Source organism: Podarcis muralis, chromosome 10 (assembly GCF_964188315.1).
Source record: "Podarcis muralis chromosome 10, rPodMur119.hap1.1, whole genome shotgun sequence".
NCBI classification, from domain to species: domain Eukaryota; kingdom Metazoa; phylum Chordata; class Lepidosauria; order Squamata; family Lacertidae; genus Podarcis; species Podarcis muralis.
In genome coordinates, this window is record NC_135664.1 from 26542573 (window position 1) to 26558648 (window position 16076).

Genomic DNA, 16076 nt, shown 5'->3' on the forward strand with positions numbered 1-16076 from the left:
GTGGAGTGTTCCCTCAGCCTCTTCTTCTCCTCTCCTCTCTCCTTGGGAGTCCTCTGGGCAGCTGCTGCTGCCCCTGGTCTCTGAGATGTCCCCCCTACACCCCAAAGAGAACTGTCTCCTCACACTGCCCCAAAGGGGCCTGGGAAGCACCCCTTGACCAGCCCCAGAGGTGCCATTCGCCTAGGGAGCTTGTAGCCAGGGTGCTGTAACAAACAGCTGTGCAAGCCTTTGGGAGGCAGAGACTCAAGAGCGCATCAGAGGAGGGGGGAAGAGGGATGGAGGCCAGTGTTGTCTGTGGCACCCCTGACCATCATTCAAGGCACCCCAGGGTGCCGTGGTACACTGGCGAAATGATGATCATATGCAACTGCTTATTGTGGATCGAGGGCCCGACCCCCGCTATGTGAAATAAACACACAAGGACACGTGATATAAGGTTAATGGGCAAGAAAAGGCCACAACTTTATTGATTACAGCAGTGAAAAGGTATTGGCTTAGGCATTGGATGACTATAGGAGGTGGGTTTATTCAACAGTAGGTGGAGCCTGTTGATGCTAATCCAGCTATAGGCTCACCCCTGATGTCACCGAGGGTCGTGCCATGGCCTCCCGCCAAGCAGGCATCGGACGGAATACACGACCGGCAGATTCCTTTAACGGAATAACCCACGGTAGATAGCATAGGCGATGGCCACACCTAGCCCTTGACACACATGAATACAATGCCTAACCTACCCACCAATACCACAAAAGTTGTGACGATTGCTACGAGGTAGGCAAAAAAACTAAAAAGCCTAATGCCAAATGGAAAAATTCCTACCAGGCCCCCCAGACAACCGGGGCGACCAACCTAAGGTCCATAGCAAGGCCAAAAAACCTAGACCCTGAGCTAAATGGGAGTGGAGGGTGGGTGACTCGCTGCGGGACGACAACGACTGAGGAGGAGGCGGAGCTGGAGCCGCAGCATTAAGCTGCTAAACACGCCCCCCGGAGACACCTGGTTGGCTGCCTCCGGTGGGCGTGGGCACCAGCCAGGTGAGGAGGGCCGGGGGCTAAGGCCCCCGGCCAGGGGCGGAGCTCGGGCTCCCGCCCACAACCACTCCCCTCTCTTCCAGGGAGGAGAGTCTTAATAAGAAATGTCAGAGATTTTGTTTTATAAACTCAAACTGTAGTCTTAGAGGCATGCAACGGTAACATTCGCCGTTAAACTCATGTGAATTTAGTCTCCTACAGATTTGTACAGGATTGCAGCACACTAGATGTTTGTGGTTAACAGCACTATTTCTGTGATTTGCTTCTTTTTAAACTTTTTTTTTAACAAAAGTGGTTTTGTGCTTCTTTTAGAAGATATAATTGAATATTTCCTTTTACTTTTTAATTATATTTCATAAAAAGTACCACAGCCTCCGACAATAACACAACAGTCTCCAAAAGACTATATTGTTGATCCAAGGGAGAATATTGTAATACAGTGTGAAGCAAAAGGAAAGCCACCCCCTAGGTAAGTACTGGTTTTGTTGTCTTAACTTTGTATACATCCAATTTGTTAAAAAAAACTTAATCTCAGCAAAATAAATAATGCTATGCCTGTGATTATTATTATATGTCTTTGCAAAATAGCCTATCATATACATAGTTCTATCATTAAAAAATGCAAAGAGCATTTGTGAGGTGCCAAAGTGCTAATTGTGCTATTGTTCTTGTATGTGGAGCACTTCCAGTTGTGGTCCCAGTCCCAGTGCCTCCCTTCCCTGGCCTAATACTATGTGAAGTGTGACAGAACAAATGCAAGCAGACAATGATCTGGATAAAAATTGGTCTGGAATAGGTGTCTCACTTGTTTATTTTTCACATTTTCTAGTTGGATATTTATTAACATTGTCAACATTTTGTTTCACCGAAAGTACACATTATACACTAAAGATTATACATTATCTGATAGCAAATGTCCCCCCTCCCAATAACTAACTTCTTCAACTTTCCACCCCAATTGATAGCTTCTCATGGACACGCAATGGAACTCATTTTGACATCGATAAAGATGTACGGGTAAGAATGAAGCCTCACTCAGGAACCCTTATAATAAATATTATTAATGACGAAAATGGAGGAAAGGCAGAAACGTATGAAGGAGTTTATCAGTGCACAGCAAGAAATGAACTTGGAGCAGCAATTTCCAATAATATTGTTATACGGTCATCTAGTAAGTTGAATATTAGAAATTTCTTAAACTTGAAGCTCTTACTACTTGTTGTCAGCATATTTATTTACTTAATTTTCTTTCTCAGGAACCCTTATAATAAATATTACATTATTTTCTTTCCTCTTTTCTTAAAAAAGACATCTTTTTAATCATCAAAGCAATCTTATTAGAAGGTAATGATATTTGATATTATAGTTTAGCACTGTACTGCATGAAAAACTACCCATCTTCTCCAAAGTTTTTCTTAGTAAGTTAAGCACGCAAGATTTCCCTTCTTTTTCCAGTATGTTTAGAACTGGGTATTGTATAAAGCATCACAATTAGAACAAAATATTTTGTACTTATTATATGTATTTAACAATTACATATTGCTGAAATGCACGTTTTTAAAAATGAGACCAAAGAGGTTGGAATATAGATCAGTGAAGTAGTCTCATTAGAATTTTTGTTTCCTTAAGCAGTCATGTCTTCATCTCAGATATGTTCTCTTAAGAGTTTAGGATGAGGTGATAAACAGATGATCCTAATTCATTTCACTCTAGCATGGCAGGCAAATACCTCAAAATGCTGCATAACGACATATGATTCACTTTACATGTACTAAAGTAGTATTGAAATCAATAAAACGTAAGGATATATAACTGTGCTGAAGATGGCATACTTAATTTGCTCTCCCATTCATCTATATTTTTGTAACTACCCACTCCTGTAATGTGTAATTAGGAGTCCATTATCCTAGTGTTTAATTGCTTTGCTTTCCTACGATACCCAGCATTACATAGTCTGAGAACTTCCTATGCACATTTCAGGAAAGTGCAAGTTTCTCTTCCTGTTGCTGAACATTTGAAGATTAATTTTTTCCTTGAAATAGCTAAATCACATCATAAAGTTCCTTACAACTTCCCCCCTAAGAATACTGTAAAAAAAGATGTTCATGCAAAATTTGTAAATTTCATGTATTATTGGGTTCATGTCTTATGAAGCTTTGTTTTCTCTTGCTTCTTGAAATCCCTGTGTTGTTTTCACTGCCCAGGCCATGTGACACTGATTTCCTCCTTTTTCTGCAGGATCTCCTTTATGGACCAAAGAAAAACTAGTTCCCAAAACAGTAGTTGAAGGTCAATATGCAATACTTCCCTGCAGGCCTCCTATTGGATTACCACCACCTATAATATTTTGGATGGATAACTGTAAGTTTATTTTAAAATACATAAATATCTCTCACACTAAATTGTTTCAGTAATTCCATCTGTGCTGCAATTAGAACACCTTCATGTGGCAAGGGGGACAAATTCATCATACTGTCTACATGACTTGCAATCCCATGATAACAGGAAAGTGTTTCATGTTAGGTTTGTAAGTTAGCTCTTTGTGATGGGACATGGGTGGGTTCACTACATGTTATATGCCAGTCCCACTGTCTTTTTAAAGCAAGGTAGTTGGTTTGAATCAGCATGACATATAGGTTGGCCTGTAATACTGTTGCAAATTATTACATAGTGTTCATACATGGTCATTGTATGTCATTTTCCCCATCACTTTGATGGGACAGTGAGTAAAGTTGCACAACCATTGTGAACAGCCTATCTAGATGACCCACATTTTGGTAATCATCCTCAATATCTCTGAGACATGCTTTTTCTACAAGTCATGAGAGGCCAAAACAGGGGAGGGCTGGGCTGATACAAAGATGGACCTTGCAAAACAGCATGAAGAGAGTAGAAATGACTATAGTAAGTAAATACACGTTGAATAGTCTCTTGAACTATGGCTGGGACTATACCTTCTGTTGTGATCTGGAATGGGGGGGGAGAACATGGCAGTCCTACTTTTAAGACAGAAAAAAGCCATTTCACATTGATTTATCTGGTTTTATGACCTCGTTTGGAGACTTAATATCCACAGTGGAGTGGATCTTAGTTGCGGTGAATTTGTTCTACCTCCTTACCCGAAGGAGACTCTGAAAGCGATTTCCCAAAAGTGGGCAAGGTGATCAATCATGGGTGATGCCTTCCCTTTTTGGCCAACTTCACACTACATAATGTTTGCTTGCTCATTTATTTTGTGACTCAACTGATTGGCAATATTTTCATTTCCCTGTTGGATGAATCTGGTCTCATTGTTATTTGCTTGCGTAACTAGAAGAATCAGATGTGATTGGCATGAGTTCGCTTATTTAGTTAATCTAGTCTATCTGGCAGTGGCTTGTTTTAAACAAGTACACAATCTGGTTTGACTGGCAATTGTTTACTGTTGAATTTGGTCACTTTGCTCTCATTGGAGTTTAGTGCAGGCAAATTAGGATATAATCCTATGCCACCCTGAGGCATTATTAGGGTTGTGGGCACCTGGGAGTCATTGCTTATAGCTGTAAGCTTGCAAAAGATGGGCAGGTACACTTGGGTAAACATTCTGCCATGGGGCCATAGTGTACATGCCCAGTCCTTATACCCTAAGGCTCATCTAGTGTGAGGAGCAGAAATACACCCAGTTGTTGGCTTGGAAGCCACTGAGTACAGCGGCTGATTTGCACAGGGGATAAGAGGGGCACTCCCCTCTATTTAATAAATACACTCACCTGCCCTCACTTATTAATTCACTCTTGATTCGGAGATCTTCTTACATTGCAATAAATATAATTGTTCCACCAATATGCTGGTTCTCACATTTTTCTCAGGGACATAAGAGAATGGCATTCCTTTATTATTTAGCTCACACATGGAAACTGACTGGTTTTTCTCCCACAGGGGGCACATCCACCAGTTTTAAACCATTTTCAAGGGCTTCTAAATTCGTTTCAGCATGCAATTCAGAGTGCTGATTTTAATCTTTAAAGCCCTCTATGAATTGGGACCCAGGCATTGGAAAGGCAGGTTCATATGAACCTTTCTAAACACTAGAATCTTTGTCAGAGGCACTGAGGCAGGCAGCAACAGGAGAATGTCTACTTCACGTACCTAAAGCAGCCCTTCATTGTTTAATGACACAATTTCTTTTCTTTTCTTCGTTACAGCTTTTCAAAAGCTGCCTCAAAATAATAGAGTTTCCCAGAGTCTAAATGGAGACCTTTATTTTTCTAATGTAAAGCCAGAAGATAGCCGTGATGATTACATATGCTATGCGAGATTTAACCACACTCAAACTATACAACAGAAGCAACCCATTTCTTTAAAAGTTGAACCAGGTAGGTGTGAATTTTGTAAGCTATTGTATAGCTAAATTACATTTGGCAGAAGTATATGTTACGTAAGTGTATAACAAACTTTTCTTGCTGGAATGTACCTTTCTTAGAACACGTGGTTTAAATTAATACACCTTCAGAACATTAAAAATGACTTCCAGTATATTTTTACTAGAGCTTTGTAAAATTATGTGGTGCAATAAAAATATGTACTGTTAAGTACCTAGGGTGCCTAAATTGCATTGAACTAGTCAATACTAGTTTAGACAATCTGTTTGCTGGAATACAGCCTAAGTTTGAAAACAGCCTAGTAACAAGATTTTCTGTATGTTGCACACTCAGATGCTTCTGTGTAACAATTACCAAATATTTTCCGTCTTATGCAAAAGCAATTGCAGACCTGGATATTACAATGAAATAAACGTTTATTTCTGTTCAAATTGATCAGCTTCAGTAGATAGATAGATTAACTTCTAAAGCCCATATTTACTGCTTCCTGGTTGCATTCTTCATGATATTCTATTTATTTCAGTGGATTCATTGAATGAAACTATAACTGCTAATATGAGTGACTCTGATTTTTATGGTGGTGAGTTTTAGAGATCCACTCCTGCATTACTCCTTTCATTGTAGAATTTAGTTAACTAACCACTCCATGGCTGCTTAACTTTACTGCCCTTACAATTCTAATATTGATATCTACTGGTGACCATAAAATAAATTGCACAGGATGAGTGCTCTAATTGATTATAATTTAGAAGTAATGGCAGAACATTTGCATGCAAACATGATTTTTTTTTTTTCCTTTTGGCAAATGAATCAATATAGCAGGCTTGTTAATGTTCATGCACTCTATAACTTTCCCCTTTATGTTAGCTGATAATTCATCACTGAGACCAGTCCGTAGCACACACCGTATACTAAGGAAAAAGCCATAAACAATTAACTGTTGCTCATCCTGCTTAATATCTCACTGAATATGCAGTTTAAGTGCTAACCACCTAATACATCTGTGTTAGAAAGAATACATGTCTAGCATGTTTGAAGCATCCATGCCCTAATGTGCATTTGCTATTTTCCTTTTTATTTTCTTTTATTTTCAATCCTTCACAGAGGTAGCAATCTTATCAACTATAAACATGGCTTTATGATTATGGATTTGACCACATTGTTGAATTTCTCAAGGATGCATATATGATCCACTTCACACAAACTTTCCAAGGGCTAATGGCATATATTATAGGGACTCAGTCCATCAGCATAATATAATTCTAGTGGCCGATGTATTTCCCTTTTTATTCTCACTTAAGCAAGTGAAGTACCACCATCTCCTACCATTGCTCAGATTCAAGGCAGGCAGCAGCAGCCCTTTTTCCCTAAGTGCCACAACCTCTCCACCCACCCCAGTAGAAGCTGAGAGCAAATCAATTGGTGCTATATCCAAACCAAAGTAAGCATTAGCAAAATAAGTGCCTACATCTATGCAGTGACATGGTCATCTCTATTGCTGCTGTTTATCGCTTGGATGTGAGAACCTCCCCGATCCAAGATGAGCTGAGGAGTGCATTACTGTTGCATCCTGCTTCTGTAGAGTGAAAAGGAGGGTGATGGTGAAAGAGCTGCATGTTTGAGCATGCTACCCTTCAAGGACAATTTAGTCCTAGAGAGTCATACTCTGATGTATTTAAAGGTCAGGAAAATGTAATTGGTACATGCTAGTAGGTAACTGGCTGATGGACCTTGTCCTTCATTTTTTCATAAAATAAGAATTAATTCGAATATTTTTTGCTTTGTATCCTATTTGCAAGTTATTTGAAAGCATGTGGAGATAGAAGTGGCTCCTTGTGCACTTGAGGATTTCCCCATTATAAGAGTGGAAATTGAATGCATGCACCTCTTTTAAGCACACAGAGTTCTATTGAAGAGAACAGGGAATAGTCAGTGCACACATGGGAGAACCTGGTGATCTGGACTGAAAGCTATGCGTTGAAAGTTAATGGCTTACTTCTTATTCTATGATCTCGCTGTCTCCCTGGACCTGTCTACACTACAAACTTAAACCAGTTTATAGTCATTTCCTGTTCCCAGGGAATGGTAAGGGTCATAGTTCTGTGATATAGGTAGGTGCAGGTGTGTGTGAAAAGGTTGGGGAGAAGAAATGGTATGTTGGGGATCTCTAAGAGAATTTTCAGCACTGGACCAAACTGCAGTTTGACCAAGATCTTTTGGGAAAGCCAAAGCAGTTAAAGTTGCCTAAAAACATTTTCATTTGCAATGACGACACACCCTGATTCCACTCCTGTTTACTTATAACCTTTTGGAGTCCCATTGAATGTAAGCCAGATATTGCTCATATCTACACAGATGAATGTTAACTAATTTCCCAGAAGAATTTCAAACAGAAATGGTAATAAAAAGGATAGAATTCACAAGATAAGCTTCTAAGCCAACAGGAAAGATTTCAGTAGAAAACCTTTATCATTTACTTCCATAATTTCAAGTGGAAAACTCTGATCACTTACAGTAGCTCTTCACAGCACTATTATTTATTTAAGAATTTGTCATTTCACCAACAATGATGTTCCCAGGGAAACTTATGTTATTCTTTAGTGTCAAAAAAATAAAGCACTAATTTATTTGGTGGGTGGATTTCTTTCAAAAGATTTTAGTTACTAAGTGAAATGCTTACCCCTTACAGGAATTTCCCAAATTTTAAGGCAGAGTTTTGCAAAGTAGTTAAACAAGGCAGAGCAAGAAGGGTTAAAAAATCCCAGTTTGTATGAATTACAGTATTGACGGTCAGTATTAGATACAGCATGCATTTATGGAAAGGATTGGTTTTACTGTAGCCTTGAAATTACATTCAAATTATTAATACTTCTAAATACATCTTTCTTTTCTTTTAGACAGGTTATCTCCTGAAAGGCGCCCAACTCTTCTGCTACCCACCGGAAGTACAAGTAGCAAAACAGAGCTAAGAGGAAACACCCTTTTGCTGGAGTGCATTGCAGAAGGATTGTGAGTTGACATTTGAAACATGCAACGTAAATGCAGAAATGCTAAGCGCATCTCACTTCTATATCTTTACACTGTTTTCCTTTTGCAGTATTATTATGTTTAAATGTTCGATTGCTGATTAGTTTGGCAGTGTGCACACACAGAGAAAGGGAGACAGCTGAGATGCTTGCTCTTTCCCTTCTCTTTCTCACAGCTATTTCACAATTTGTTGTTTCCTTGTCCAACCAATAGAAGACAGACTTTCCCCAGAATTTCCAGAGACTCTATAAGGGAATACTGTACCTCTTTGCTCTAATTTACCAAGTTGTCTTGAGTGTGTCTTCATAAATCAGACATTCAAGCAGCAGTAAGGTTTTTATTCTTCCTCTTCCCACAACACAAGGGTAAAACCCATCAGTTCAAAGGTCCAACACCTGGCAAACAACACTTTGGCAAGCGCAGGAGATAATTCCATAACTTGCTTGCTTTTATAGATCACTGGTCGCTTCTTACCTCCTACAACTGTCATTCGCTTGTAGTACTCACTCTTTCTCTCATTCCTTTCCTGCCCTATCAGCATGGGCTGTGCTCAGCAAATATTTAGCACATTTGTTTTCCTTTTGTACCAGTGACATGTAGTGAATTGTAGTGCAAGAATCCTAAATGTCAGCCTTTTATAAAAGAGATATTCTAAATGTACATATTCTGCTTATCTCTACCTCTTTTTTCCATTGTCCATCTACCAAGAATGAGTTAGTCTTTTTCTTTTTCAAGTTACGTATTATTTTTGGCTGTATCTGTAAAATTTGCTGGTTACCTATCTGTCCATAGCAACCTAAAGCCCACTGTGGAAATTTGAAGGGAATTCTGTTAGCACAGAATTCTGTTAGCACATGAGAGTTGGAATATTGTGCTCCTTCTGCCAATCACTTTAATCTCAACTGCTGTTGCTTTGTTTGTTTTTCATCAGACCTACGCCACTTATTCGCTGGATTAAAGAAGGCGGTGAGCTTCCTGCCAACAGAACTTTTTTGGATAATTTTCATAAAACCCTGAAAATAATAGACATTTCTGAAGCTGACTCTGGAAAATATAAATGCATTGCATCAAATCTTTTGGGTTCTGCTCACCATGTTATAACAGTCACTGTCAAAGGTAAAACTTTTCTTAACATAACATGTAATTTTTTTAGTTCAGAGGGGTGGCATCAGATGGGTTTTACTACATGAAAGGTTTGTCTGAACTAGATTTCTACACTGAAACCCATCCACATGTCGAAATGAGAAATATACTATGGTGTATTAACTATACCTTGCTAGGTATGTTTACAGCACTTCATGGTGGCCAATACTGTAATGCCATAGACCTCACACAGTGTGGTAAAGCCCTCCCAGCACACTGAAAATGTCTTGTATATCCTAAAGACATTTTGGAATCCGCTGGATAAATTGAGGCAGATTCTGACCAGTCTCAGGTCTAATCACCCAAAATTCTCCTTCAGCAGAATTTCAAGTCTCCCAAAATCAGTACAATGAGGACAAATGGGTAGTGGACCAGATTGTACCTGATTCAGTCTGATCTTTGGACAACTTGTAGCCCCAGCATGTGTAGATCCAGAATCTTTCTTAAATTTTCTGGGGGATTTTTCTCTCAGAGTTCTGCTGAGGCCCTTGTTGTCCTACCTCATTATTATTGTTTTAATATTGCATAATATATTTTAACTGATTTTATTGTATACTGTATGCTGCCTTTGAAAAAAAAAGCATTTTGAAAAGCAACTAACACATCTATTTAAGTAAATGAATAACAAAATGACTTGGATGCAGATATTCATGGTTGGGAGGGGATTAGCAGAAGATTCATCTGCTGATTTTTTATTATTTCCCTCGGCACCCCTAGCCATAACCTACCCCTTTCAGAGAGGGTACCTCAATCCTCAGAAGGGGCTTTCTGGAGGTGGCAGAGAAAATTACCTTCTGCCAACCCATCCCCATTTCACCAGCACTTCCCTGAATACAATCAAATACTGTACTTTGTTAATATATAATGTGGAATAAAGATATTATATGCAATATGCAGCCCAATAGACTTGTTACAAGAAGTCTGCAAGTGAAGATTTTCCTGATTAGCTGACTTCAATGTGACATTCAGACCTCCTTCCTGATCTTAATGTATTGGCTTCATCTACCCTTTCCTCATGTGGCTGTCCCTAAATTCCATCAGCTACCTTTGCTCTGGGCTCCTTGACTCTTGGCTTTTCTCCTCCTTCTGATTTCTTTTTGGGCTACTGTATTCTTAACAAAATACTCCAGAAACTTTTGTTTGTAGGTTCTCTGCAAGTTTTAATTATCCCATCCAAATAGACAATGTTCCCTTCTCTCTCAGGATGTGCACTGCAAACATTCTATCAACTTTGTTCCCTAGACAGCCAGAATTTTTCCACCATAACTATTTGAGTCAATCTGTGTAATATTGTATGCCACCACACACACACACACACACACACACACACAATAAAAGATATACAGATGGTTGTTTTGTTCTCTTTAAATTCAGCTGCACCTTACTGGATAAGAGAGCCCACAAACCTTGTATTGTCTCCTGGAGAAAGTGGTTCCTTGATTTGCAGAGCTAATGGCAAACCCAAACCCAGTATAAGCTGGTTATCGAATGGAGTTCCTATTGCAAGTAAGATCTGTTTTTACTCTCTTCAGAACAATGTGATGCAAAGTTTTTAACTGGTGTCTCTGTTCCAGGAGAGGTGAAAGCCCCAAAGCTTTGCAGGATTCGGCTTCCATTTAGGGGAAAGGAAGGAGAGAGGGAAATAAACAAGGAATAAAGACTTGGACTTTGTTTATATGGGTTGTATGCATGGACTCTGCTTTTATAGACAGTTGTGTATTATATGGGGATACAAATTTTGCTTGTTTGTTTGTTTGGAGATTATATGGTTAACTCTATAACTCTAGCATTAACTAGCTCAAAAGAGAAGGTGGGAGAGTTATCTGAGTATGTGAGAGAAGGCTTGTCTGAAATAAAAAAAAACAAACTAAAATTTCCTGTCACCTGCAATCTGCTGGGCAGAGCCCATGTTGTGGAGGGGGCAGGTAGCCAGAGGCTATTCCTTGGAGGACTGCCTTTGGGGCAGGCACTTCAAGGTGTGACTCTGGAGACATCAAATTAGCAAGGGGGACATACTGGAATTCTATGGAGTACAATAGAAGAATGTAAGTTTGTAACCTTAGGGAATGTATTTAGAGACTGCAAAGGAGGATTGCGTTTAGCCATTTGTTCTTTTGCTTCACTGAGAACATGTTGTCTTTCAGTAACTTTCTCATGCAATGCCTTTTCCTAGAAGAACTCCTTATTTTTGTCTTGGTAAACTTTAGATTTCATTTCATAAACCTGTTGCAGCCTAGTTTTTAACACTCCCACGACAAGGAGCAATAAACTACCCTACCTTTGCAGGAAAAACCCCAGGGAAGTTTTTAGGCGGATTGATAACTGGCAGCCTTGTAGAAAGAATTCCTCATTATCAGGTGGCAGCAAGTTCTAAAGTTGAGAATGGTTGGCCAGGCAGAGGGGTGCTTTCAGCTGCGGCTGAATTTCCCTTCCCCAAGTGGCACAGGTTCCTTCGCTCTACTGAAGTAGGTTGCCATTAATATCCCTTCTGAAGATTCCATTCCTTTCCCTTTCAAGTTTCTAAGCAACAACATCATTCAGGAACTCTGGATGAGGTGGCTTTAACTTGTGCCAGGCAAGGAGACAGCCAAAGTCCTCAAGTGAAACAGTTCATTAGAGAAAGTGGGCAAGAAATAGACTGGCCAGGTGGCGGGAGGAAGTACTTAACAATATCTCTCCTACCCAACGATTAAAGGTCCATGCAGAAGCCCTGTTCTGCACTCTTTCCCACATAGCCAACCTAACAACCTGCACAACAGGTAGAGCCTCTACAAGAGGATTTGTAATCTTATATTTCTATATAGAAATGCTGAGTCATATTTTGGCCTTGCCAGGAGTTCTGGAAAGAGGTATGGTGTGCTGGAACAATAATTTGTTAAAATACCATTTAGATAAAGCACATGAGTTTTATTATTTGTATTCTGTGGCAGGAATAATGTTCGTTATCTTCCCATGAGGGCAAGGTTCTTTGAAGTGAAGTGCGTAGGGATCAGCTACCTTTGATTTTACACGCATTAAAGTATTTTTTCTGACTTTTGTGGCTTTTTTTCTTCAGTGGAGGAAGATGTAGACCAAAGAAATAATTTCAAATAAAATATCAAGATTTGAATTTCAAAGCTGTTTACTCCCTGTAGGCCTTGCTAACAATTATCTGTTTTTATTTTCTAGTTTTAAAAAATGCAGACTAGAAATGCTCAGGACTTGACTTTATTTAGATTATGGGGTTAACACCCCCCCCTTTTTTTGGACAGCATAATATATTTGTGAATTGAATGACCTTGTACTAACATCTACAGTTTTGCGGCTCTTGTGGAAGCTAGACATACAGAACAATGCTAAATTATATGATGGGTGGGAGTGAGGTTGCTGATCATCTGCCTGTTCCAACATCCTGCCAGTTTGTGCCAATCAGGACCAGAACCAGGGAATTAGCTCCAAGCTGATGTTCTTGAGGGTCTCAATCCTGTGGCTTCCTGAAATAATGCAGGGGCTTTGAACCTGGTGCATCCGAGGCCCCTCTGCCCTGATCCTCTCACATCCTATTTCGAGGCCTAGCATTAGCAGTTGCTGGTGAAAACAACGCTGATCTGTGCCCACAGATCTTTCAATGACGGATATTCCATCCCCCCCATAAAGTTCCTGGGCATCAGCAGAGGGCTATCTCCTTCGTTTCTTATCCTCATTTCTCCAGGAGATCTGGCGGCTTGCATTGCATTCTTAGCCATCATGTTGTTTCAGTATAGTTGATTAAAAAATGCTTTTCTTTTGGGGGGGGGGGCGTTGTTCATTTGGATGTTTGAGTAAAATTATATGAATTTTTATCACATTCTTGTATACTTTGCCTCTTAAATATTCCAGCGGAGGGGCTATATTGGTAGCATTAATGTATAATTTAACCTCAGTTTTTCACTGTGGAAGGAAGGAAAATAAGTAATTCCAGATAGATCTACAGTCAACTTTGGATATTATTGTTTTGTCGCATTTGCATTTTATATACTCTCTCCTTCAGGTCCTTTTTGCTATAACTTATCCTTTGTTCTTTTGGTAGAAGATGTGCCTCTAATTGAGCTTCCATTATGTTTTACTGTATATTACTGTATCTCGCAAGAATTTCCAATCCTATATCTGAACCTCTCATTACTTTTTGTTAATAACAACTAAATAAACAGGAATATTTTGGCATCTCTGAACATTTTTTAATATCTCCTTCCTATTTTTTCTAGTTGCTCCTGAAGATCCTAGCAGAAATGTTGATGGTGATACAGTTATTTTCACTGATGTACAAGAAAGGTCAAGTGCTGTTTATCAATGTAACGCCTCTAATGAATATGGATATTTATTGGCAAATGCATTTGTGAATGTTTTAGGTAAGACCACGTTTTCTTTTTGGGGGAAATCCCCTAGTAATAATGCTGTACAGTTGTGTGATTTCCCATTTGTGCAATCCTATACGTGTTTAGTCAGAAGTAATATTTTAGCATTCATTAAAGCATACATAAATGAGTATATTAAAAATCAGTTAAAATCAAACTTCCATCTTCTACTAGATTGAACTCGACACCTAACACAAGCCCAAATAAGAATGTCTTACAGCACAATACTATGTATGTTTACTCAAGAGATATGTCTCGGTGTGTTCAGTGGCTACAGTAAGGATAGACTCATACCAGAAAGTAGATAGGGAAACATTTTTCACCCCCTCTCATAACACTAGAATTCGGGCTCAACCAATGAAGCTGAATGTTGGAAGATTTGGGACAAAATGAAATACTTATTCACACAGTGCACAGTTAAACTGCAGTATTTCATCCCAGTATCTCTAGTGAGGGACACCAAATGATTTAAAAGAGGATTAGATAAATAACTGGAGGACTGGGTTATCATTGGCTGCTAGTCATGATGGCCAACCGCTGTTGGAGACAGTATACCTCTGAATAACAGGTGCAGGTTGCATAGAAATATATCCACGGGAGAATCAGTACAATACGTACTTCACTTTTTTTGTCATACAAATTTTCAAAACTTGGAGATAATTATATGTTTCATAAAAGCTGCAAATGTCTGCTCTAAGAATGCTATTCATCTCAATTAAGCTAATGAGAGAATGAATTAATAAGGTTGTGTCAGAAACTCTCCAAATCACATTCATTTAGTACACATTTAGTACACACATACATTTGGTACACTGGAACCTCGTGTTACGTACCGTCCCCCTTTCAAATGCTGTGGGTTACGAGCTCCGCTAACCCAGAAGTAGATGCTCCCAGTTGAGACCTTTGCCCCAGGATGTGAGAAGTCACATGCCGGCAGCATGGCAGCAGCGGAAGGTGCCATTAGTGAAAGTGCGCCTCCTGTTACGAGCAGTTTCGGGTTGAGAACGGACCTCCGGAACAAATTAAATTTGTAACTGGAGGTACCACTGTATACATAGTTTTTGTTCTCGGTCCTCTTTATTGTTTGAAAAGCAAACACAAAATTGTTCACTTTAGGTTTTATATTTTTTCTAACAAGCAGTTACAAATAAAAAGAAAAGGTGTCGTAGGAGAGAAACTATTTTTCGCTCTATAAGACACACCCGACCATAAGACACACCTAGTTTTTAGAGGAGGAAAGCAAGAAAAAAATATTCTGAATCAAATGTTGTAAGTGGGAAAGCGGAGGCTGCCGGCAGAGCAGTGTGGCTCCCCTACCACCACCAAAGAACAGCTCAGGAGCGTGGGGCATCGGCGCACAGCCTGCCTGCTGCTCCCAAGCCTTCCTGGGGCTGCAGGGGGAAGTGAAGGCTGCTGGCAGAGCAGCGCAGCTCCACCCCCCCCCAACAAAGAGCAGCTCAGGAGCGTGCTGTACTCCGGCAATTTGGCTCCAGGGACCACACATTCGCTCCATAAGCTGCACAGATCTCTCCCCTTACTTTTTAAGAGGAAAAAAGTGCGTCTTATGGAGCAAAAAAATACGGTAAGTATGAAATAACATCCGATTTACAAAAAAAGTTTAAAATGCTGCTTGCAGAATGCACAAAAAAGTATGCATTTCCTACAAAGAGATGCAAAACTTTTTACTCCTGAGCATGCTAAAGCTATCAAATATTAGAAGCGCTAGGGAAGGCAGCAGTATTTTTATCACAGGTATTTCCTTTCTACAGTGTAATAAATAGCAGGTCTAGAATGTTAATCAGGATGTGGATTTATTAGCTGAAGTCTTGCAACTTCTTTGGTTCAAAACTGCTACATAATAAGAGAGGGAAGAAATTGAGGGAAATGCTTTTATTGTTCTTTATGTGATATTTTTATTTAAAATGCTTGTCTCCTGTTTTTCTAAACAAATGCACCCAAAGGAATTCACAACAGTTTCAATAATGCCTTTCCTTTAGCTGAGCCACCGAGAATACTCACTCCTCATAATGAACTCTATCAAGTCATTGCAAACAAACCTGCCCTTCTAGACTGTGCTTTTTTTGGATCACCTGTGCCTGAAATTGAATGGTAAGCTAATTATGATGTAAAAAGCTTCAAAG

General features: G+C 39.5%; 1 protein-coding gene across 22 annotated transcripts in view; it reads left to right on the forward strand.

Annotated features, from left to right (window-relative positions):
- NRCAM (neuronal cell adhesion molecule) overlaps positions 1 to 16076 on the forward strand; it is a 129760-nt gene that overhangs the window by 63173 nt on the left and 50511 nt on the right. For 19 of the 22 annotated variants that reach the window (XR_003708611.2, XM_077934653.1, XM_077934643.1 and 16 more), the window contains 10 exons: positions 1395 to 1500; positions 1997 to 2202; positions 3270 to 3392; positions 5216 to 5386; positions 5916 to 5972; positions 8290 to 8401; positions 9351 to 9535; positions 10937 to 11068; positions 13786 to 13929; positions 15933 to 16044. Coding sequence is in view for 21 of the 22 variants with exons in the window: in XM_077934653.1 (XP_077790779.1) it covers positions 1395 to 1500; positions 1997 to 2202; positions 3270 to 3392; positions 5216 to 5386; positions 5916 to 5972; positions 8290 to 8401; positions 9351 to 9535; positions 10937 to 11068; positions 13786 to 13929; positions 15933 to 16044 (1348 nt within the window). In the remaining variant the exon portion in view is untranslated. The remainder of the gene's footprint in view (positions 1 to 1394; positions 1501 to 1996; positions 2203 to 3269; positions 3393 to 5215; positions 5387 to 5915; positions 5973 to 8289; positions 8402 to 9350; positions 9536 to 10936; positions 11069 to 13785; positions 13930 to 15932; positions 16045 to 16076) is intronic. The other 3 variants (XM_077934649.1, XM_028747200.2, XM_028747210.2) reach the window with 1 other exon arrangement.